Genomic DNA, 25,439 nt, shown 5'->3' with positions numbered 1-25,439 from the left:
GCCAAGTGAAACAGCGGTGCTGATGTCAGAGTCCAGGAAGTGGCCCAAGGGCTACTTTTCTCCTTCTTCTTCTTTTAAACCAAGCACCAGGCCCAGACCCCTGGGACGCAGACGCACACACGACCTCCCGGGGCGCGGCCTCGGCTAGTGAGCCCGCGGGCGGGTCCCCGTGGGCGGAGGGCTGGGGAGGGTTCTGGAGAGAGGCGCACGAGTTTCCCCATCACTCTCGCAGCCTCGGGCAGGGTCCAGACGAGCGCCCGAGGGGAGGGAGCGCGAGCCGTCGGCCCGCCCCGCTGCGTCCCACCCACCGCGTCCCTTCCCCTCCCGTCCCCTCCCCTCCCGCGGCAGGAAAAGCCGCGGAGGGCGCCAGGCGCGCTGTGCAGGGCGGCGGACAGGATGCGGGCGCAGCGGCCGGGGCGGCTCTGGGCGGCCGCGCTGGCGCTGGGGGCGCTGGCGGGCGTTGTCGTCGGAGGTGAGTGAGGCTGGCGCGCGGGCTGCGCTGGGATGGCTGGAGCCGGGAGCTGGGGCTTAGGTGCGGGGGGCGGGTCCTTCCTCCGGTGTCCTCGGGGGGCGCCCATCGCGGGGGAGCAGAGGCGAGGCGGGGGGCCCCGTGGGGCGGTCCCGGTGCGCCGGCAGAAGGATGCGGCTCACCTTCTTGAGTAGGTGTGTGCGCCGGCGGGTCGCATCTCTCCGCTCCCATCTGGCCGTTAAGGAGGAGCAGGATTGGGGCTCGGGTCCTTCTGGGACGGACCTCTCACCCAGCTCGCCCTGACTGAGCCCCGGGAGTCCGCACAGGGGTCCTCGGGGCTGGCTTTGTCTCTCCTGCGTGCGCCCACACCGCCAGCTGCCCGGACTGTCCGCGGTCAGCCTCACTAGTGCTGCGGGGATGGGGAGTGGTCCAGTCAGCAGGGCCCTGGGGGAGCCGGGGATCATCTTCCTGGAGGTGGTGAAACTGAAGTTTCAGGTCAGCTGGAGCAGGTTAAAGCCTGCAGATGGTGTGTGCGTGCGTGTGTGTGTGTGTGTGTGTGTGTGTGTGTGTGCGCGCGCGCGCGCGCGTGTGTAGAAGGGGTCTCACGTATATCGGAATGCTTCACGCTCTTTGCGCACTATGATTTAAAGGTAAAGTTTATTAAGTTGACTTTGAGGCCAAGCAATCTAAAAACGTACTTTGCTGGCTGCCTTCGAGACCTGTCTGTGACGTACAGATAGACACGGATACGGGACGGGGAAAGGGCGTCTCAGCGGAGTACTTACGGTTGCCGGTTGCTGACAGATGAAAACCGCGGTCTTTAGCCTACATAGAACAAGCTTCGTGAGCCCAGAACAGGAATCAGGATCTTCAGCAGTCTGCCCCGGAGACGTTAGTCTTTGTCAGCTGCTGCTAGCTGTTGACAGGGAATGGGGAAATTCACCAGGAAAGCTGATGTTTCTTACAGATAGGCTAACTCTCATGAACTTAAAATTTCTACTTCTGAGTTTTTTTTTTTTTTTTTTTTCGAGACAGGGTTTCTCTGTGTAGCCTTGGCTGTCCTGGACTCACTTTTTAGACCAGGCTGGCCTCCAACTCACAGAGATTCATCTCCTGCCTCTTCCTCGAAGAGGCTGGGATTACACTGCCCTGGCTACTGGCTACTTCTGAATTTTTTAATTGACATATAATGATAAGGCTTGCTTATGTAGAGTGTGAAAATGTACACACAAAGCTAGGCACAGTGGCTCACGACTGTAATCCCAGCACTCAGGAAGCAGAGGCAGGCAGGTGGATCTCTGTGAGTTCGAGGCCAGCCTGGTCTAGAAAGCTAGTCCAGGACAGCCAAGGCCACACAGAGAAACCCTTGTCCCAAAGGAAATAAAATGTACACAAATCCACTGCACAAGGACCAAATCAGGTAGCTAGTATTTATGTTAGGCAACTTCGGGCTCATCTCAGTTACTTTGAAATGTGCTTAAAACACTTTGTGGTTTATTTCCATAACTTTCAAATTAACTTCTGAGTGTCTTTGTCATTGTCATCATCATCATCGTCACCTGTAGTTTGAGAGAAGAAATTAATGACTTAACACATAGATAGCACAGTGCTTGTTTCAGCTCTAGAGAAAGAAAAGCGTATCTGTTCCTTTGTTCTCTTCCTCCCTCCCACCCCAGAGTCTCATTTGCTGGTTTGGCTAACACAGTTGTAATTCTCTATATAGTATCACACTGGCTGGTATACGTAAGCCTGGGTTTAAAGGTCTTTTAGTGGCTGGGGGAGATGGGGAGGCTAGGCTTGTCTCCATTCAGGGAGGAGGACCTGAATTCTCTTCCCAGGCTTATTAAAAACAAGCTTGGTGTAGTGGTACTTGTAATTCCAGTGTTGGGGGAGACAGAGACAGACAGATCATTGGGGCTCATTGGTAGGTAAACCAGCGTGGCCTACCAGCCTGGCCTACTCAGGGATCTCCAGGATAGAAAGAGAAGATTCTGTTTTTTAGGAATACCACCCAAGGTTGTCATCTGGTCTCTGCCCAGGGACAGAAGCCTTCAGAATATCTGTTAACAGATTTTCTGTGATTGGAATATAATCCAGAGAGGCCAGAGAGTCAATGGTGCTGAGCTAAACTCAGACACCCCCCCCCCCCCCCAGAGGCAGGTGAAGTCCTAGAGCACTTTATAAAAGAAGTGTCTGTCATTCTCACACCCCATCCCAGTGTTGGTGAGGAGTAATTATCACTAGGTCCCTGGGGAAGCAGGTGGTGGGATGACAGGACAGTTGTTTTGGGACTCACAGTGTTGAAGGGACACAGCAGGATCAGGGGTGGAGTGAGGCTGCCAAGAAAGGCTGTCCAGAGTAGGAGATTCTGTTGTGAGGAGATGCTGACTTTCAGTTTTTGTCTACAAAAATGACCTTTTTAGCTTCACCTAAACACCAAGTGTCAGAGGCTTCCCCATATTTACTGCTTATTTACTGCAATTAAGTCAGCAACAAGGTGGGTATTTCTCTTCTGGAGTTTGTATTCTGGGAACTCCACAAATCCTTGGAACCTGGAGAGATGAGGAAAGGCTTGCTGCTGGGGAAACAAAGAGCTGTTTTTTTTTTTTAATTAAATTTTTATTTTTTTATATTAGTTACAGTTTATTTACTTTGTATCCCAACTGTAACCCCCTCCCTCACTCCCCCCATAATCCCACCCTCCCTCCTTCATCTCCTCCCTGCCCCTCTCTAAATCCACTGATGGGGGAGGTCCTCCTCCCCCTCCATCTGACCCCAAGAGCTGGGGTTTAAGTCAGCAGGATGTAGGTTTGATTCTTGACTTTACCCCTGACTGACCATGTGGTCTTGTCAAATTGTCTAATGTCTTAGTCATACTTCCTCACCTGTAGTGGAGAAAAACAGTGTCCCTCTTTTGCGGACTAAACAAGACAGAGATAGAAATGAAGCATTCAATACATGGTGAGTCCTGTTAGTGTTTTTGCTGTCACTGGTGGATACCATGGGCTGCAGGAATGCTCTTGCTGCTTCATGCCTTAGTGAGGTCTCGGCTGAGAAGTAATTTCTCACATCCTCTTAGCTCAACCCAGTCCTCTTTGGTGTCCTGGCATACTTCAGCCCTTTTGCACCTGCAAGAATCTACAGAGAAGGCCTAGGAGGAGAGAGAGTCCGCACATTCTCTTCCTCCTTCTCCTCCTCTCCTCCTCCTCCTCGTTCTTCTTCTTCTTCTTTTTTTTTTTTTTTTCTGTTTCCCTGTTGAGTTTCAACTTTATAAAGTCCAGAGGAGCCCCATGCTTGGCCCACAGGCAGCCAAAGAACTATGTAGGGAAATGTAGAAAGAGGCATCTAGATATGGGCTGGTGAGGTAGCTCAGGGGGTTAGGAATGTTGGCTGCTCTTCCAGAGGTTCTGAGTTCAATTCCCAGCACCCACATGGTGGCTCAGGACCATCTATGAAGGGTTGTAATGCCCTCTTCTGGTATGCAAAGTGTACATGCAGACGGAGTAAGAAAAATTACATAAATCAATGTGATGTCTCTTTGAGAAATCTGTAGCACCAAGGCTACACAGAGAAACCTTGTCTTGGGAAAAAAATTCAAGTGTGTGTATATAAATCTCAGCTCTTTGGACATTGGGCTGTTGTCCATCTTCTGACTGAAGGAGGATGAAAAGGCTGTGTGTGTGGGGGGGTCTCTGAAGTATCTCCCCTTCTTCCTATCTTTGGAGCAGAGACTAGAACAATCTTTTCTGTCCCTAAATTCTTGAACCTGAGAGAAAAGGGGAGAGGCGGCATCCGCCTCCTTGGAAGAGGATAAGATGGGACGAGGAGGCACTGCTGTGAGGAGGGGGACCTGAATGTGACTCCAGAATTCCCCGATAAAACTGTTCCTTTGCAACTCCCCACCCTCCCTGGATTTCTGTTTATCATCTCTTCCCAGCTGCAAGGATCCTGCCCTTGCTGGCAGAAACAGGCAGGAAGCATGCCCGCAGGAGCCACAAGGCATGAATCAGCAGACAGATAATTAACTGGGTTAGGGGTGTGTGTGCGTGTGTGACCGAGCAGCTTTGGGGATAAACCACTTGGCTTATCCCGACCCTCTTCACTGCCCACAGATGTGGCCTGCTGCATCTCACCATTTCCTCCTCTCCCTTCTCCCCACATGGGAAGGGTCACCTGCCTGCTGCAAACTCACATCACTAGTGAGCATGAACATAGGTACCGGGAGTGATGCTGTTGAAGGCGTCTTTTCTTTGGAAACTGCCAGCATTTATTGAAACTTGAGACTGCAGCAAAATGATAAAGATTTACCTTTCCCTCTGGGCACACTGTCCCCAGGTAACTTCCAGCCCTTATAAAGGGCTAGGATTTGGGGCTAGAGAGATGGCTAGCAGTTAAGACCACTTGCTGATCTGGCCGAAGACCTGAGCTTAGTTCCCCGTGGCTCACAACTGCCTGTAGCTTTATTTCAGGGGGCCCAACTCTCTCTTTTGACCTCCTTGGGCACCGCACACTACATGAACACAAAACACTTGTACACATAAGATAAAAAAAATACACATCTTTAAAAAAGAGGCTTGGGTTTGAGAGATAGCTCAGTGGCTAAGAGCGTGTAATACTCTTTCAGAGGACCTGGGTTCAGTTTTCAGCACTTGCAAGAGATGGTTCCTGACCACCTGTAACTCCAGTCCTTGCATGCATGTGCTGCGCTCTCTTTCTCTCTCTTTCTCTCTCTCTCTCTCTCTCTCTCTCTCTCTCACTCTCGCACACACACACACACACACACACACACACACGATAAAAATGAAAATAAGTAAGTCTCTAAAACAGCGTAGCATAGAAGTATAGCTTATGTGTCATAGAGTTCAGCCTCCTCAGTGTGCAATTGTGAGGGTTTTGGTAAAGACAGTGAAATAATCACCACCATAAAGAAGATAGAAGTTCCCTCTGGCTTCTTTGTAAATCCTCTTTCCCCACTCCTGGGTTCTGGCCATCACTGGTCTCCTGTCCTCACAGATCTGTTTTACAGAAAGTCAGGGCCATAGTGTGTAGGCTGTTAAGCCTGACTTCTTCCACTTGTAACGCACCTGCAGTTCGTCAAGTCATTGCTCCGGTCGGTAATTACAAGAGCTCACTGGGGCCATTCCGTCCTCCTGCCGTGAGATAGTACCTTGAGAGCCGAGAAACGATCTCCACTAAACTGTGGTGGTTCCGTCCGTGGTCAGCCAGAAAGACACACATGAGCAGTGTGTAAGCCATGAGAGTTTCCAAATGCTCGATGAAGAATTGAGGATTTTGCAGCAATCCCCACTTTTAATTTTTATTATTCTTGGTCCCAAAAGCAACAGATATTTCCAAATCTGTTTCTATTAGTTTTTAAAAATAATTTCATACAATGTATTAGAGTCATTTCCCCCTCATCCCTTCCCCCAACTCCTTCCAGATCCATCCCCCTTTTCAAATTTATATCTTCTCTCTCTCTCTCTCTCTCTCTCTTTCTTTCTTTCTTTCTTTCTTTCTTTCTTTCTTTCTTTCTTTTCTTTTTTTTCTATAAACCACTGTGTCCCATTTGTGCTTTCTCTATACTTATGGATGTGAGACTATTTCCTGGAACAAGGTCCATATAGCAGGGGCCACATCCTTGAGTCTCCATTCCCAGAAGCCATCAGCTGTCAGCAGTAGGGGTGGGGTGGGGACCTGGGGGCTATCCCTCTTCCATGCTGGAATGCCGACCGGCATGATCTTGTGCAGGGAACCAGTGTGCTGTGGTAGGAGCAGAGCTGTCTCACCACATCCCAAAAACACTGTCTTACTCTAGTCCTACCCAACCTCTGCCACTTACAGTCTTTCTGTCTAACAGGTGTGTTTTCTTTCTTTCCTTCCTTCTTTCCTTCCTTTCCTTTCTTCTTCTTTTTTTTTTTAAGTGTTCTGCCTGCATGTATGTCTGCATGCCAGAAGAGGGCACCAGATATCATTATAGATGGTTTTGAGTCACCGTGTGGTTGCTGGGAATTGAACTCAGGACCTCTGGAAGAGCAGCCAGTGCTCTTAACCTCTGAGCCATCTCCTGCAACAGATTTTTTTTTTGGTCATATATGATTATGTCACTCTTGAGGCCAAAGGGCTGGCTAATACACCCGAATCCACTTTACTACTCATGTATTTGGTAGCATCTCTGAAAAACAAAACAAAACAAAACAAAAAAGCAAACAAAACGACTCCTTAGATATGACATTTTTGCAGAAGACCACTGCTTTCCCCCACTGTTCCCTTTCCAGCAGGTCAGGGAGAAAGAATGAGGTAGAGTCACGCCCATCACTAGAAAGTCTGAGTTGGAGCTGCGGGTGTCCCATTTTGACCCCTTCTACAGGGCCCACAGTCAGGGAGATGATTTATTCTACTCAGACATTTCCCCATAAGCACAATCATCTGTGTGTGCAGATGCATTTTTTTTTTCCTGTACTTAAACTTGTGCTACATGCCACTTCCTTTTCTGTAGAAAAAATTCTCAGGAAAAGAGCAGTGAGCCTGTGGTTAAGAACTTACACCACATCATGGCTCTGTGGGCTTTCATGTCAGTTTGCTGGAGGACTACACAAATCACCTTCTCTGTGGCCTGCATCCTAGTATCTTAGAGGCTGTGGAGTGGGGGAAGGGGCAGATGAAGAGGTCCCCCCACCTCTGGTTTCTCTCTTATTCTCTCATCTCTTACTGGAGGAGTTTCTCCTTCAACAGCTCAGTGATTTGGAACTCTATGGAAAGATTTGTTGTGAAGCAAGAAGTCCTAAGCTTAGAATCAGACTTGAAATGTGGCACTAGAAGAGAGTTTCAGGAGGTTGGCAAAAAGAATACTCGGTAGCCATTTTACAGGTCCCCATAGGTCCCTCTTTGCTGATGAGCTTCTTAGAGGCAGAAAATCTGCTGTGTGAGTGCTCCAGTGGCTCCAAACGCTGGAATTATTCTCCTAGTGTGATAACTCTCCCAGTTTAAACCCTTGCTCGAACTGTGAGGGCCGTAGCTGAGAATCCCATCAGAGGTTGGGAAGCGCTGACTCTCACTCCTGGGAATCCTACACGTGAGAACAGAGCACACTTTGCCCTGAGTAATCCCACAAGGCCATGGGGGATAGGCTGGTCAAAGTTTGCTGTTCTTTATTTTCTTCTATTACTATAATAAATCCACAAATGAAAATTCCATGCATGCTATATAACATATTTTTGAAATGTAAACCTTGGGAAATGGCTAAAGCAAACTATATAATACACAAATTAGCTCACATAGTTTTCACTTATTTCTGACGAGATCACTTAAATTGCTTTTTTACTTTTTTAAATTTAATTTTACTTTTGGAGATGGGATCTCTGTATGTAGCCCTGTCTTGGGGTACTTTTAATCTAATTGGTTCTTATATCTCTACCCCCCTTCTCCACCATAATCCCTTCCAACAGCCCAACAGCAGGTTAGAGAGAAAGACGGTTAGTCGGGGAGAAGGGGCAGAGTTATTTTTAGCTACTTTCTGCTGGTTAGAGTCATTGGGTTCCTTGGGGCAAGTCCAATCTTCATTTCAGGAGATTTCCAACTTCTCATCAAACTGTATCAACAGCAACCAGGAGCAGCAAGGGGAAGCAGCAGCTATCTTCTTCCTTTTTCGGAGCATTTCCCAGCCCCTCTCTGGGCTCTGGCATTTATTCTTTCCCAGAGTCCTCAGAATTAAACTATCTGAAGCTGGCAAAGATCACAACCCTTTCAGAGCCTGAATGAGGCAAATAGTTTGCTGTAGCCCTCTGTCCCATACCTGAGATTATATAACATAACTGAGCCGTTTGTTGTTTTTGTTTTTTGAGACAGGGTTTCTCTGTGAACAGAGCCCTAGATGCCCTGGGACTTTCTTTATAGACCAGGCTGGCCTCTAACTCACAGAGATCTACCTGCCTCTGCCTCCTGAGTGCTCCGATTAAAGGCATGTGCCACTATGCCAGCCCATAACTGGGTTTTTAAATAAACCAAAACTCTCACTACAGTCCTGTCTGTCCTGGAACTCACTCTGTAGACCAGGCTCACCTTGAACCAGATCTACCTGGTTCTGCCTCCCAAGTACTTAAGGTATAGGTTACTAAACCCAGATAAGCTGACTTTTAAAATTTTTTTTTTTAATTTTTAAATAATTTTATACATTCACTTGTATCCCAGTTGTAGCCCTCTCCCTCTTTCCCTCCCAATCCTCCCCTCCCTCTCTCCCTCATCTTCTCCCTGCCCCCTTCCAAGTCCATTGAGAGGGGGTGTCCTCCTCTCCTTCCCTCTGGCCCTAGCTTATCAGGTATCTTCAGGATGGTTGCAATGTCCTTATCTGTGGCCTAGCAAGGCTGCTCCTCCCTCAGGGGGGAGGGGAAGGTCATGAGTTCATGTCAGAAACAATTCCTGTCCCCCTTACTAGGGAACCCACTTGGATAATGAGCTACCATGGGCTATGTCTGAGCAGGGGTTGTAGGTTATATCCATGCATGGTCCTTTAAACTGACTTTATAGGCAGCAATTTTCAAACAGAAGATGCACTGTTGATAACTCTAGTCATCATGTTATACATGGATCTCTTGCTCTCTCTTCTGTTCTGTAACCTGGACCAGCATCCTCCTTCTTATGTCTGCCAGAGTTTACTATTGTGTTCCCGCCTAGCTTTGGGATGCTGAAGTAGTTTGTAGAAGCTCACCAAGCTCTGGGAAACCTACAATAATGAGTACAAAAATGGAAAAGGAAGCAAAATGAAGGACATTGGAAAATTAGGTTGAATTTTGTTTTAGTTAATAAAAGTGGTTCAACTTGTTAAGAAAAACAGAAAGGCAGCGCAGAGGCTGGAGATGGTCCAAATGGTAGGAGCATTTGCTTGCAGCGTGAAGATCTGAGCTCTAATCTTCAGAGTCCAGGTAAAAGCTGCTGCAAGTGCCTGTAAGCCCAGTGTTGGAGGGCAGAGACAGGTAGATCCCTGGAGCTTGCTAACCAGCCAGCTTAGTGAGTGAGCCTCTGGCTCAGAGGGAAGCGACCATTACCCTAGAGTTTCCACCCACGGGTAAGTCCCTCTGTAACATTGTTCATCATTATTGTTGCTTCTCAAGTAAGACCACCCACGGTGGGATCATCCTCACTTAATAATACACTCCAGGTATCTTTTAAAAATATTGATTTTCATGTTATGTGTACGAGTGCTCGCCTACGCATGTGGATGTGCACTGCACACGCACCTGGTGTCTGGAGAGGGTGCCGGATCCCCCGGAGCTGGAATTACAGGTGATGGTGAGCCACCATGTGGGTCCTGGGAATTGAACCCAGGTCCTCTGCAAGATCTCTTAACCACTGATCCATCTCTCCTGCTCCTACTGTCCGTATCTCTTGTGGCAGTTTATGGCGTTTCATTATTGATCTCAAAAGCTATGATTCTTGCAGAAAAGGCAAAGAGCAGAATGATATAATAGGTGTATCGGAGTGCACTTAGCTAACTCTGTTGGCACTTATTTGCTACAAATGAAGTCACAGAGACATAACTTTATATATTATGTTTCTTTGTTGAAGTGTTTCTATAAACTTAGTTTCTTTTTTTCTTTCTTTTCTATTCCTTTCCTCTCCTTTGATATAGACTCTCACAGCGCACTCTGGCCTTGAACTCACAACTTTGTCCCAGCCTTCTCTGTGCTGGGATTATACGCGTAATTTCTAGAACTAAGGTTGGGTAGGCCAAAGGGCATGGATATATTATTTACTTTTAATTTTTTTTGTGGTATTGGTGTAAGAACTGTGGGCCTTGTACATGCTAGACAAGCACTGAACCACTTAGACACACTTACAATTTATTAATTTATTTTTAGATACAATCCTGTTTTTACTGAGATCAGATTCTAACTCTGAAACTCACACAATCCTCTCATCTCAGCATCTGGATAACTAGGAAGGACTGCAGGAATTACTGTACCTGATTCTATCTATCTATCTATCTATCTATCTATCTATTGATCTGTCTTTGGTTTTCTGAGACAGCTTTTTTTTTGTGTGTGTGTATGTGTGTGTGTGTGTAGCCCTGGCTGTCCTGGAACTTGCTCTGTAGACCAGGCTGGCCTTGAAGTCACAGAGATCTACCTGCCTCTGCCTCCCAAGGGCTGGGATTACAGGTGTGCACCACCACTGTGTCATTTAGCCTAGGCTGGTCTTGAACTCACTTTATAGATGAAGCTATCCTTGAACTCCGGACCCTCCTGCCTCTACCTCCAAGGTGCTGGGATCCTGTCTCAGGTTTTAGTAAATGCCCGCCAAAGAATCTTCCAAACCTGTAGAGCTCATTTGCCTTCTCACCCAGACTGGCTGTCAGAACTCTTCACGCCACAGCTGTCTGGCCTCCTGCCATGGAGAGCATGGAGGAAAGAGAGGGGAGGCATACCCCGGAACTGCAAAGCTGGAAACCAAGGTCACCTCCAGGACACCACTGGGCTGGGTGTGAGACAGAGCATGGTATGGGCATGTTTCCTGCACACTGAATGAGTCAGTTGGGAGGTGGGACTGGTGTGAACAGAACCTTTCAGAGCTCGAAAAATGCAACAGTTGGCCCAAATTTTAGGCCATGAAGAAGAAATGTCCACTTGTGCATCAAGGGACCTCAGTCCCACGAATGCTATCTATGGCTTCTACACTATTAGTTGACGCTTTCTTGTTCTGGAAGAATATACGCTTTTCTCGGGCCAATAGCACCTCAAAGATCCTCTAATCGAGTACAATTTGTTTTACAGAAAAGCTGAAAGGGACTTAGAGAAGCGAGGGACTCACCGAAAGTCACAAACTGGTTTAGTGGCTGATGAGGTCTGGTCCTGGGGGCTCCTGTCCCCGCCAGGCTGATTTCCTACCCTACATCCCATCAGAGACAAAGGGCCCTCTTACGTGTGGCCCGGAGGTAGGAACGGTGATGAGGTACATTCCTGGTGCAGGAAGTGACTGGAGCGAGGATAGTGGGGACGAAAACAGACCCTTTATTGAACAGTCACCGCACGGTTCTTTCACATATGTCACCTCACTTACTCCTCGTGCAGTAAATATTATGCCCATATTTGGGAGACCGAGCTGGTGGGGAGGGGATAAAAATAGCTGTCTGGGGTTCCCAGAGCTTGTCTGATAAAGCTGGGTGGCCCGCTAAGTACGGGGGTCAGCTATAAATCTTAAAAAGAACACCGGAGAGGTGAAGGGAAACCACTGAGGTCATATGGTCTGCAGAACGGCAGAGCAGACTTTAGACCTCTTGGTCTGACCTCTTTGTCCACCGTACCCTCTCTGTCCCATGTTTCACTGACTCTGTATTCTGTTTCCCCAGGGTTAAGCATTAGCTCCCATACCACAACTGTTCACAGGATGGGGTTTGCAGTCTTCATCCACGGCTTCCTAACTAACCCGTTTAGAGAAAATAACCGGACATGGTAGGGTCCTAGTGGCTGGAGGGTCAGTTAGCCAGAATATAATGAACTTTTTCTGAAGGGGCTGTACTTGTGCAGGTTCAAATCCTTCCTCAGGTCTACACGCCAAAGCCGCCAGCAAGTCCTGACCACACCATTAACCCCGCTGCAAGCTGCAGACATCTGTTGCCCAGAGCGGCTAATCCCCTAATTGATCCATTTTCCTTCTGGCTCTGATCCTGTGCATGGTGGTCCGGCTGAGCGTTTCCCCTTCAACTCTGCTCAGATTGCTTCAGCATTTTCTGCTGCGTGGTGCAGACCATGCTCCCAACCATGTCCAGCTTTGGAGTGTTGAGGCCCTAGTTCTCCAGCCTCCCCTCTGCCTCTCTCCTTCCTCTGTCCTCCTGCTATCTCTTCAACAGGAGGAGGCCCGTCCATCTGGCGCTGGCCGTTGTTCTTTGGGGGCTGCTTCCCGTTATCTACTCCATAGTATCGTTACAGAACGCCAACTTCCAGGAAAGACCTTTCCAGGCCATTTTCTCTAGCTGAGACAGCTCTCCGCTTAATCACTAGAGCTTTGCTTGGCTTTGTTTTTTAAGCATATGTCTCTGTGTTTGCTGTTTGTTTGTCATCATCCTCTTCATCAAAACATGAGCATCGCCAGATCAGGGGTTTGTTTTGTTCATCCATGTGTCTCCAGTGCCTAAAAGAGTGTTGAGTGCAGATAGGTGTTCACTGAATGCTTGTTGAGTGAATGAATGAATGAATGAATGAGAGTACCATTGATAAATATTGGTGGAAAGTTGGTCCAAAGCTAAATGACCTTTTCTGACCTTACCCATGGGTGGATGAAACATGGCAAAGTCTCCATTCCAGGATTTTTGGTGTACTTAAAAAATTTTTTTATTTTATTTACATTTCTTATATCTCTTTCTCCCTACTCCACCCCAATCCCTTCCAACACCCCAACATCAGATAGGAGAGAAAAAGGATTAGTGGGAGAGGGAGCACGGTTCTTTTTCTTAGTTGCTTCCAGCTGGTTAGGGTCATTGGGTACCTTGGAGCCAGCCCAATCCTTTCAGGAGATCCCCAACTTCTTGTCTCACTGCATCAACAGCAACAGGAGCAGCAAGGGGGAAGCAGGAGCAGCCTTGTTCATTCTCGGAGCCTCCGCACTCTCTGGGACCTGGCATTTATTCTCTCTTCAGAGTCCTAAGATTTAAACTATCTGCACGTGGCAAAGAGCTCCTCTCAGAGCCTTTCTGGGGCAAATAGTTTGCTGCTATGGACAATATGGATCAGTCCCACATCCCACACCTGGGATTAAAAGAAAAACATGTTTATACCCACAACACAGGATGGCTTTTGTTGTTGTTGCAGTTCATGAAAGTATCTAAGGACATTTGTTCATCAAAATAATGTCATATATGGCTATGGAAATGAAAATCTGCTTAGAATTAATTTCTTTGGGTTGTTGCGACCAAGTCCTATAAATTGGTAGCTTCGGACATCAAAAATGTGTGTCTGAGATTCTCCGTAGAACCCATCTTTGCCTCTTTTTAGCTTCTAGTGGTGGCTGGTAATCCTTAGTATTCTTCGGCTTCCAACTTTGTCACCCCAGGCTCTGTCTCTGCTGCCGCATGATGTTTTCCTTCTGTGGCTGCCTTCATGCGGGGTTTCCCCTTCTAACAAAGGCATCAGTCATCTTGGATTAGTGTCCACACTAATGACCTCATCTTGTTTATGTCTCTGTGACCAAATAAGGTCACATTCACAGGTACTGGGGGTTAAGACAGCAGTGTGTGTGTGTGTGTGTGTGTGTGTGTGTGTATTCAACCCATAATGTATTTTGATATTTAGTCTTGATAGAGGCAAATCACAAACAATTTCTATTGTTAAATTTCACACTCAATTGTCTTTGGTGCACTTGAGAAATGACTTAAAATCTGAAACCAGGTACCCTGCACGATACTGGAGTCTGAGCTCTCTACCATCTCAGTGATGATCCTTGGAGCCTTTTGTTCTTGAGGGCAGATGTCTGTGTTGTCTGAGTCTCACTTCTCTCTCCCTTCCTTTGGCTACTGAGCTACCCTTAAGGGAAAAATAAAAGCCAAAAGTGTTCTTTGCAACTTGTTCTTGATAAGCCATGTGCGCACAGGTAGGGCCGTCAGCATGAGATGTTTTGTTCCCTGACTCACCCACCCAGGAGACTGCCATGGAAGATCAGGCACCACCTGGGTCACCTAGTGACCCCATGGACCTAACTGGGAAGTGGCCGGAGCTCAGCGGCAGGGCTGAGGCTCCAGGCCAGGAATTTTCTCCGGCAGGCAGTGAGAGCTCTTCCTGGTGTTCACTAGGGAAGGCCATCCTCTGTCCTCACCCTAACTAAGCCCTGCGGGTCCCTGGCCTCACCAGGGTGTCCTGTCCCTACATTCCGACATCCTGCCTCACTGGACAACATGTCCTCGGCACGGCCCTCAAGGATTCATCATGACTTCTGGTTCTAACTCCCTTCCTTGTTTCGTTTTTATTTCTGTTTTTTTTCCCCCTCACCCTTTATCTCATTTCTGGTTCTGTGAACGAGGCTGGTGTGCCAAAGCACAGCCTTTTTCTTTCTACTTTCCAGGCAAACTTCTTGGACGGCCTTGCCTGTGTTTCCCAGCGACCGTCTTTTCTCAGCCACCGTTCCTAGATTAGATTTTTGAATGCACATTCCTTGCTCTGTTTAGAGTTTTCCTCATCGTGATGGTTTTTGGTCCCACACTCCGCATCTTTAACCCCCTGTTCAGGACTTAATTAGTTTTGTGCCTGCTGTGCTATAAAATGACTTTAAGGAATTAAAAAAAAAATAGCAAAAACATTTGTCTACTCCGAACAGCTTGAAGCTAAGGATAAAAATGGCAACAACAAAAAGAACTGTAGCAGCAAGCATCCACGGAGCCCTTTATGTGCGCCAGCTGTTGTGCTCGAGTATGGTCATTTAAGCCTTACATCCTCCTGTTGTGTACCAGGCCTGGCCAGCAGTACTTGGCCTCTCTCCCACAGGTTTGGGGGGTCATCCGTTGCTTTCTCTGACATTCTGGTGAGCACCCCAACTCCTCCGGTAAGCCGTTCTGGATTGCAGAGGTTTAGAGGGAATACAGGCTTTATGAATGACTGGAAACAGAGGCACGGAGGAGGGAGGGAGGGGCAGCCAGGGAGCAGCAGTCCTCTGAATCAGCATGGGCCCAGCTCAGAGACTTCTGATGAATCAGCCACTTTCAGCCTCTGCGTTCCAGGGCTCCTGCCCTCAGCAGCAGGAATTGGTTGGAGAGTTTGTTGGGGATCATTGGTTCTCACACTGTCCACCTGGGGTTCATTAAGAATAAGGGATCAAGGGACTAGGGTAACCATGGCTTCCTAAGGGACACACCCCTGCAGCTCATCCTCTGAGGTCATGGACTGCTGGCACTGGGAGGGGCCTGCTGTTTCTTATTTCACATCTGGCAGGGCTTTCTATTGCGGCTGTGAGTCAAGGGCTCACAGGAATGCTAACTGAGAAGGGGTGCATGGATCAATGGATAGACTGGGAAAGGTTTTGAAGAATAACTTGGGCTGGGCTGTTGAAAGGGCTCAGGAAGGTAAAGGCGCATGCTGCCAAGTCTGACAGCCTGGGTTTGATCTTTGGGACCTATGGAAGGTGAGAACCAGCTCTCCAGTTGCCCTCCACACATGTACTGTGGCACATGTGCCCATTCATTCTTTCTCATTCTCTTTCTCTCTCTAAAACAAAACAAATAAATGTAATGAAAAAGAACTTGACAGTACCCATCCCACCTACGCTTTTTCACTCTATTTCTTCTTGGGTTTCCCCTCTTTCTAGCGAGCGTTGGTGGGATCACTCTTTGCTGCCAGTCTCTATGACCCCCCCCCAAAAAAAAAAAAAGAGGACAGCTATTAAAATAGCCCAGGTCAGGTTCCTCCCAGAACTCTCCTGAAAAGGGGCATGTCCATGTCCCCAGGAGAGAGCAACAACTGTGAGGCTAAAATCTGGCCAGACTGCCCTTGCAGGGAGAAGCCTTGAGTGACACTGCTGGTTTTGTGGGCTCAGAACCCGGCATCTGTGGAAATGTCAGCTACTTTTCCTCCATTAGAGATTGCATTGTTGCGAGTTGCTCAACTCTGATGCCCTGGGGCCAGGCTTGGAACCAATACCACGATTGCCATCTTACACTCAGACTCACACACTCTCTCTCACACACACACTCTCACACATTCTCTCTGACACACACTTTTTCACACACATTCTCTCTGTCTCTCTGTCTCTCTTTCTCTCTCTCTCACACACACACACACACATGCTCTCCTGTTTTATTCATGTCCAAGAACAGAGCCCAGGAGTTGTTCATGAGCTTGCAGTGGTATCCCGTTGGTCACATTTGGAATGGAAAAAGGCCGTTGAAGCGAGATAGAGCCAGGCCTCTGAGAGAATCTGGAGCCTCTCAGCAGTGCTACAAGAATTTCACGTACAACCCAGTGTTTCGAGAAGATTAATGATAGGCTACATTGTCTGAGATAGCGTTTATATATTACATGTATGTGTTTCCATGTCTGTATATCCAAATCTGTATCTGGGTATGGAACCAGAATCTTGCTGTAACAGGCCTGGTGCTTGCTATGTATCTGAGGGTAGTTCCAGCTCATGGCAGTCACCTTGCTGTAGCCGCCTGACCGAGTGTGACGTTCCAAGCCTGGTTCCACAGGTCTTCTTCTAGAATTTTGTGTATACTGTTTAGAAATTAGCTCAGTTGCAACAAAAATGAAACCGTTTAGCCCAAAACCTTTTAGTTGGTGCCAGTACATCTTTGGGCTGGGTTAGGCAGGGGGGGAAGGCAGGCCTTAAGGGTGCAACTGACCTTTTCTTTTCTCCTCCTTTCTCTTTCTCCTCTTTTCTTCCTTTTCTTAGTTTATTCCTGTGCTGGGGATGAAACCCAGAGCTGCATGTATGCTAAGCATTCATTGTACCCCTGACCTATTTTCCCAGCCTCTTAGAACGAAACTTTAAAAGAGTAAACGGTATTATTTTCATACAAACAAATAAAAAGAACAAGTGTCAAAGATTTTAATCAGTTTAAACAGTATGGAAAACGGTGAGGTGTTGGGACCACTTCAGAAGGGAAAGGAAGGGAGTTTTATAGGTGGTCAGTCACATGGAAACAAATTGGCTAATAGATTTTTTTAAATTGGCTAATGTCTATAAAACAATAGGCTTTAACTTTTGTGGCTTATGTTTTCTACCAGGTGGACGTCATTGGCATTTTTGTTGGATGAGAATCATAATTGTTCTTCTTTTTTTTTTTTTAAAGATTTATTTATTATGTATACAGTATTCTGTCTGCATTTACTCCTGCATACCAGAAGACAGCACAAGATTCATTACAGGTGGTTGTGAGCCACCATGTGGTTGCTGGGAATTGAACTCAGGACCTCTGGAAGAGCAGACAATGCTCTTATCCTCTGAGCCGTCTCTCCAGGCCATAAAATTGTTTATTTTTATGTGCATTGGTGTTTTGCCTGCACACATGTCTGTGTGAGAGTGGCAGGAACCCTGGAACTGAAGTTACAAACAGGTGTGAGCTGCCACGTGGGTGTCTGGGAATTGAACCCGGGTCCTCTAGAAGAGCAGGCCAGTGTTCTAAACCACTGAGCCATCTCCCTCATCCTCATAATTGTTCTTCTTATAAAAAATAGATTTATGTCATCATTGGTTTTCTTTGTTAACTTGTACAAAGTTGTAAACCCTCATAATCAGTTCAAGACAAAGGTGCAGATAGTCTCTGGCCAGGGCAGGTCTTTTTCTGAGAGTGTTCTGCTCAGACAGTAAGATAGCTAGAATTCAATCATAATAAGACAGATGTTTGACTGGATGAGAAAGTCTGGAGATATCGGGGAAAACAGCCCAGTAATTAGGATAATTTATTTGGAAATAGATTTGCTAGGGACAAAGCCAGGAAGAAGAGTTATGGGCAAAGGGAGGCCCTTCAGAAAGTCAGGCGAGGGACCTGCCAGGGTGGCTGACTGGCAGCATGAGGAAGGATGGCTCTTCCTTCTGCTCCCGGGAGAAGAAGGCTTCCCTGAGTCAGAGGGGATTTATTTGTCCGAGGCCAGAGACACCAAGCCAGGGGAGAGGCTTTCACAGAGGCAGATGCCCGGGCTTACTTCCTGGCTACACTTCTCAGCGCTATTTTGGTCCTCTTGGCTCTCCTGGTTTCTCCCAGCAGTCTTTTCTCTGACTTTTTTCAATATGAGGACTCTTCACTTTTGAGTGACATCTTGAAGCATCCTCTTGGCTTTTTGAATTCTTGCAAAACTCCGTGCGACAGATCAGCCAGGTCATAGAGACAAGATGAGTTGCTCAGGGGCGCAGCATGGAGCTCAGGCCCTTGTTTCCAACTCAGAAGTGCCATGGTCTTCCAGCCTCAGTTAGTTTTTCCTGTTCTCTAGTTCAACCCCTCTCAACTGACTCTGCAACCCTGTAACAGTTCCTCATGTTATGGTGAAACCCCCCCCCACCCATAAAATTATATTGTTGCTTCTTCATAACAGCAATTTTGCTACTGTTATGAATTGTAACGTAAACACCTGTTATACAGGATACGAGACTGCAAAGGGGTTGAGATCCACAGGCTGAGAACCTCAGCTCTAGTTCTTTTGTGCTTTTCATGGTTGGCCTCCAAGACAGATGTACTGGAAAGCTTGACACTTGTTCAGAGAGTGGAAGACGGCCATTAAAGTTACTCTGGTCCCTGCTCCACAGTCTTTAGGTGTTAATTTTACTGCATCTGAGCCTTCGGTCCTTGGTACAGTGGCTATGACTACAGCTACATGGAGAAGGCACATGGCCATTACTCTGGGCCTTGGCTTCACATTTGCCCAGTATAGGTATAGAACCAGTCACTGATGAAAGCCTTTCTATCCGTCATGATGGGGTCTGTCGCTCGGTCCTATCAGCTGCTGTCACTGTGGCCTCATCAGCTGATAGAGCGGTGAGTTTCTCCCCATCTTCTTAATTTTATTTCTTGCTTATCAACAGCCCACGTTTGGTAACTGTCTATGGTGGGGTTAGGACGTGTTTATGTGTACTTGGGAAATGTTCACTTGAGTGTTTGGGAAATTTGGGGTAGTCGGGGCAGGGTGGTCACTGCCTGAGTGAATCGGATGCTAGCGTCTACGCCTCTGTTGCAGACTCCAACATCTGTACCACCCGAGGCGTGAACTCCTGCAAGCAGTGCCTGGCTGTGAGTCCTGTGTGTGCCTGGTGCTCGGATGAGGTAAGGAGCCTATGCCTTATTTTGTCAATGCAAAAAGGTATTGCTCAAAAGGAATATGAGGTGCTTTATCCTGGAGCCAAATGTAAGTGACTGCGACCAAAGAACACAGACTCAGGTTGTGTTTCAGTATGATAGCCAGTAGAGTGGAGGTTTTATAGGAACAGGACAAAGAAGGTGATAAGTCAAAGTATTTTAGAGGTACATGAGTGGAACATCAGGTGAGGAGCGTTACAGCAAAGCAAGGAAGTCTCTGTTGTAAGTGTCTGGTGTTACCGCCTAACCTTCCCAGCCTCTGGCTTTGTGGGAGCTAGGAATCTACAAATTCCAAAGAGGACATTACTCGATAGTCTCAAGAATGTTAAGTTAAACCCAGAGGCGAGCAATCCATGGCTATTTAGGAGGAAAATATAGCCCCAAATAATTTGGCTCCCAACCTGTAGCATTTGTTTGGCCTTGTAGAATGTTCAACACAGGTATGGCTCCCCACCCTCACCCCCATCTCCCACACTGCCCAAGCTTCAGTTCACACCTTGTTTGCCTAGATTTGGGTGCTTTTGTGTAGGCGCAGGCACATGGAACTTTTTCCTTCCTCCTAAATGCAGTCTCTTTCCCCTTCTGAGCGAGAAGACCAGGTGAACCAGTCTCCACGTTGAAGGATGGTGGACAGCTGGTAATGAGTCTCCAGCCTGCTTTGCACTCCCACCCCAGCCACTTTGCTTCCCTATCTTTCTTGCCTGTGGCTTTTGCTACCCTTCCCCAGCCTTTGCTTGCTTCTGGCTGAGCCACCTCAGGACAGAAGGGCTTTAGTCTCAAAATGAGAGAGAGGTGCTAGGGGTATGGAGGGAGGCCAGTGTGTTTTCCCCCAATAATAATAATAATAATAATAATAATAATAATAATAATAATAATAATAATGGGGTATGGAGGGAGGCCAGTGTGTTTTCCCCCAATAATAATAATAATAATAATAATAATAACAACAACAACAACAACAACAACAGCCAGAGAACAACAACAACAACAACAACAACAACAGCCAGAGAGAAATCTTGTGGGTGTTTTGTGTGTCTTCCCTTCTCTGTGATGATGAGGCCCCCTTATTTTTCTTCCTTCCTTCCTTCCTTCCTTCCTTCCTTCCTTCCTTCCTTCCTTCCTTCCTCCCTCCCTCCCTCCCTCCCTCCCTCCCTCCCTCCCTCCCTCTCTGAGGTGTCAATGGGGGAAGGAGCACAGCCCGTTGGTGAGGCCCAGAGGGTGACAGGAAAGGGTTAGCTGTGTCTAGGCAGAGGGTTTGTTGTGTCTGAGGCCCTGGGGAATGAGTGTGTCTGAGGGAATGGCTGTGTTTGTGGCCAGACTGGGAATTTGGAGCTGGCAAGGGCTGGTGGGGAGATGGAGGGGGGTGTGTGTGCATGTGTCTGGAGAGGTTCCCAGCAGTCACAGCAGGAGTGAGTCACCACCCCCAGGCAGGTGGTTACCTGAGCTGCAGGCCTGGCTGCTCCTCTGCCGCTTGGTGTTAGAGCTGCAGCCTCTCCTGCACAGGTCTTCCGCCACTCTAGCTAGCCCCTCACTCTCTGTCTGTGTCTCCTCTGGATCCTCTGGTTTCCTAAAAAGGCAACCTCCTGGGCAGACTTGGGGGAAGGAAGCTAAAGGGTGTGTTTATCCCCCAGAGGAGGGCTGCCAGAGCCTCCCAAGGCCAGCACCATACAGAGCTTTGGCCTCCTGAGCAGTTCCTACTCCTAGAGGCAGCTGCCCAACATCTGGGCCAGACTGATCTCATTTAGCAAATGAAACATTCTCTGGGGTTTGGGGAGGGCAAGCCTGTTCTTCTCCACCCCCACAGGTGCCCCTCCCCTCTGGGCTGCACTGGAGGCCCAAGCGTGGCTCCATGGCACGGCTTCTTCCTTCTAGTTTGTCATATCCTCCTGCTTTTGGTCCTCACCAGGGTTCTGTGAAGCTTCCTTTCTGAGGAAGTTGTAATTCTGCAACAATTCCAGAAGAAGGGGTGGGATGTAGAGGCTGTCTGGTTTGGACTGGGTGGCCTGAAGTTGGTTGGCTGGAGCAGAGGGGACCAGAGGGGAGCTCCCTGAAGGAGACCCCTCCCCACTCCCCCACCCCTGCTTCAACATATGGTCAGTGTAGAGATGGGCAAGAGAGTCTTGGGAACAAGTAAGAATCCCCAGAGAACCTGTCCTTTAGAGGGGTGCCCAGTCCTGGGCCCCCTCCTTCATTTTTTTTTTTTAACCTATCTGCATCTTACAGAGCTGGGTTCTGACCAGCCAAGGTCCCGCCTAAGACCATGTGAGGAGATTCCATGTGACTAGACGCAAGTGTGGAATATTTACCAATCACTATGGTGAATCTTTGCCCTCTGGGGCACACTGAGGGGCCAGAGGGAAAGAGGCTGGGAAGGATCAGCCTGTTGATGAGGTGGAGTCAGGAAATGGGTGGAAGCTAGGATGGAAGGAAACCAAAGAGGGGAGGTAGAAAGCCCAGTGAATTAGTCCCCTTAGAATGGAATACAGTGATTGACAACATCTACCTTCATTGAGTGAGTGGGAGGAGGGGCTGGGGTCAGGGAGTCAGAAGTGGGACAGGGTGGAACCCTGGACTGTGACTAGAACATGGCTGTTATCTTTTTTTCCTGAGAGAGCAGGACCTCCCTTCTACAGGCCAAGCTTAACTATGGAAAGTATTTTGCTCTTGACTTAAAACCACCCAAGGAGGGGCTGGGAGCTCCCGTGCAGCCCCCTGCCTCAACTGTTTCAAGGTGGCGCTCATGCTGGCAGTGCCTCTGAAAACAACTGGTTGGGCTCAGCTTGTGGTCCTTGAAGGACTGCAGCTCCTGGGTGTGTATAGCAAGCCCTTGGCTGGGGAGGAGAGAAAGAGAGCCAATTGTGTGAGTGGGGTGTTTGGGGCCTATCTGCGTAGGGTGTGTTCACGGAGAGATAGGGACGGGGTTAGCTAGCCAGCACTGGGATAACGCATTATCTCTGTGACAGCTAGCGACGACACCAGCTTCACACAGAGCTAGAACCTGTGTTTTTGGAGTGAGTGGTGTGAGTCTAGAACTTTCAGGAATCATACGGTAACTAACAAGCCTGAAGTGCTTGTTAAATATAAAGGCTCCCGGGATGGAGCTTGGACCTATTGCAACAGAACAGGATGTTATGGCAGCAAGGGGGTCAACAGTGCTACTGGTGGAGGCTGGGGTTGGACGAGGTGGGTGGAGGCAGAATTGGGGTTGCCAGATAAATACAGAACACCCAACTCAAGCTGGAGTAAATAGCAAATAAATTTTCATCTCGGTATGATTTGAATATTTCCTAAATTTGGCCACCTTAAGACAGGAAGAAATGCTAGCTCACGAACTGGCATCCAAAGATGAAAGAGGAAGAACGGTAAAGCAGAAGACTCCAGTCCTGTTCTTTATCTGCAGGGGAAAGGCTCAGGACAGTAATTACGGAGTGCATGCGCGTCAGGGTCTCATGGTCAAGGCTGTCGTTTCTTTGTACTTATTTTTAACTCGGAGCATTGATGTCCACCTTGAGTTTGCCTCCAAATTTGTTATTGTTAAAAAAAAGTAATAACAAAAATGTGTAGTAGGATCCGGCGTTGTGATTCAGCTTGCGTTACGTACATGAGACCCTGGGTTCAATCCAGCAGCACAGAGACGGGGCATGGTGGCCGCACGCCTGTAGTCTTGGTCCTCAGGAGGAGGAGGTGGGAGGGTCAAGGGGGAGGTGTAAGTTCAAGGTTCAACTAGGGTGATGGCTCAGTGGATAAAAGCACTTACTGTGAAAGAAAGAGGACTTGAGTTCAAATCCCCAGCAGCCTGGTAGAAGCTGGGCACGGTGGCTTTTGCCTCTAACTCCAGTGATGGGGAGCAGCGACAAGTGCATCCCAGGAGCTTGCTGGATGGAGAACTTTAGATTCGCTGAGAGACAAGGTGGCTGGGTGTGGCGGCACACGCCCTTAATCCCAGCGCTGGTGACGCAGAGGCAGGTGGATCTCTGGGAGTTTGAGGTCAGCCTGGTCTACATGGAGAGTTCTAGGGCAGCCAGGGCTACACCCTGAGACCCTGTCTTTAAAAAAAGAAAAGAAAAAATTAGAGAGTGATAGAGGAAGAGACACCTGACATCCTCCTCTGGTTTCCTCATGTGTGTGCACAGGCAAACCTACACAGACATACGTATGTATGTCTGTAAGTATATGTGTGTATGTATATATACATGTATGTATATATGGTCAGGGTAATTTTTGCCTACATGCAAGTTCAAGGCTAGCCTGGGCTAAATGAAGCCCTGCCTCTCGAAGCAAGACAAGCAAACCCAAACGAATAAGCACAGTGGTAGGAGTGTGCCCCTCACGCTCATCACCAGCAAAGTGTGAATCCTAAAGAAGCTAAAATGCCTTCTTTCCCTTTCGTCTCTCCTCCCTTCTTCTCTTGGCGCTCAGATAATTCCTCGACCTTCCGAGGGGAGCCAGGAGCTGCCCAGACTGCGGTGTCAGTTTGGGGGGAGGGAGACCGCTCTGTCACAGAGCGGAGCACACTGGAGTTTACTCCCAGGGCTTCCTCGAGGAGGGTGCCGCGTACAGCACTGGCAGCTAGCATGGGGACCTCGGTACAGCGTCTGCTGTTAGGTTTCTCTACACCGGACCCCCAGAGGACCTGAGTCTGTGTGACTCATGCTGAGGGACCTCGTGTTTTGAAATCGTCCCGCAGTCTTATTTTAGCTCCTGCCCAACCCTGTGAGACAGATATCGCACTGGCAGTTATTCATGCTGTATTTTCCCCAAACAGGATTAAGGGGGGCTGGTCCTAATAGCCTGTGTCACCCTCCCAGGAAGGGGAGGTAATCCATCAGCTCACGGAGCCTCCCACCTCCGTGGGTGATTCTTTTCCCCCCAGGGGGCGGGGCTTGACTCCTGTGTAACATCCGGTTTCGGTGGGAACCAGAACGTTAATGTCAATCCCTTTTCTAGTCTTCTGTCTTCCCTTCTCCCGTTGGACCGGGGTGGGAATGTGGCCAACGGTGTTGAGGACTTTGCCTTGGTATCTTTGGGATAGTCCGAGGGCAGGAGGCCCGCAGGAAAGAGCTGGGCCGATGAGCAAGTCTGTTAGGTGTCTGACCTCTGACGTCAACGATGGCGAAGGGAGGGAGACAGGACAGCCTGGTCTCATTCTTTCAGTGTTTATTTTTATTTTTCTGAGAAAATTCATAGGAAGCATAAGGACTGTCGACACCTGCCGAGCATTCAGCTCTCTCTTATTAAGACCGTGGAGTTGGAGAGTGGAGTGAGGAAAGCCCCCCAGAAGCATTCTCTCCCGTTGCTGTGCCTGAAGATGCTTGGTGGTCTGCTGTTCTCTGTCAGCGACGAGTCTCCCCTCCCGGTGGCCCCCTTCAGCCTCTTGTCTTGTTCTGGAGAGGCTCAGCTTCTCTGACATCTTGATCTAAGACATTGCCTTTTTGGGAAGGTTTTTTTTCGCTGAGGTCTGTGGGCAGTTGGAATCAGGGATAAGATTGGTGGCACGTGTATGTATTTGTATGTGTGTTGTGTCTATGTTTGCATGTGTGTACACATGTGTGTACACGTATGCATACATGTGTGCATGGGTTCTAGAAGGAAGGAACTGCTTCCTAGGAATGCAGGGCTTGGAGGGATGAGAGGTCGGTACAGAGGGACCGTGACCATGGTGGTTGAGCAGAGAACTTGGAGTATCCAGCAGTGAGTTCTTCCCACTGCTTTTATGTCAGGATACAGAGTTTCTTCTCCCATAGTCAGGGCTAGTCTGTGATGTCCCTACCGGGACATTTGCAACCAAGAAGGTTAAGTCTTTCTTCCTCTGCGGAGGCCATTTTCCTGCCTTGTATCTGAAAAGCTCAGAGAGAAAGAAGGTACTGGCCAGAAACCCCTTTCTGTTTCTATTTGGGTCAGGTTTGGTGTGTGTGTGTGTGTATGAGGTATGAGAGTGTGTTGCATGTGAGGTGTGAATGTGTTTGTGCTGCTACTGTGTCACCCTCTACACTTCCTCAGCTCCTCAGAGGGGGACCTCTTGAGCTTTAGATTGTGGGTGCAGGCGTCCTGGCGACCAGGTGAGGCACAGCTGAACAGGAGGACATTATCCATCGGTCCCCATGCTTCCCACATCCTTATCTTGTATCGTGTTCTCTGAACGCCTGGGACATTCTCTCTTGTGGTTCCTCCGAGGCCCATTCCTCCCAACTAGCCTTTCTACTTTTT

General features: G+C 48.3%; 1 protein-coding gene across 1 annotated transcript in view; it reads left to right on the top strand.

Moving 5' to 3' along the window:
* Nucleotides 1-154: 154 nt before the first annotated feature.
* Itgb3 (integrin subunit beta 3) overlaps nt 155-25,439 on the top strand; it is a 66,345-nt gene continuing 41,060 nt past the window's right edge. The window contains exons 1-2 of the mRNA XM_021631933.2: nt 155-472; nt 19,114-19,199. Coding sequence (XP_021487608.1) covers nt 397-472; nt 19,114-19,199 — 162 coding nt within the window. The 5' untranslated portion in view covers nt 155-396. The remainder of the gene's footprint in view (nt 473-19,113; nt 19,200-25,439) is intronic.

The sequence above is a fragment of the Meriones unguiculatus genome, chromosome 7, assembly GCF_030254825.1.
Source record: "Meriones unguiculatus strain TT.TT164.6M chromosome 7, Bangor_MerUng_6.1, whole genome shotgun sequence".
Taxonomy (NCBI): domain Eukaryota; kingdom Metazoa; phylum Chordata; class Mammalia; order Rodentia; family Muridae; genus Meriones; species Meriones unguiculatus.
This window is presented reverse-complemented; position numbering and strand designations above follow the sequence as displayed.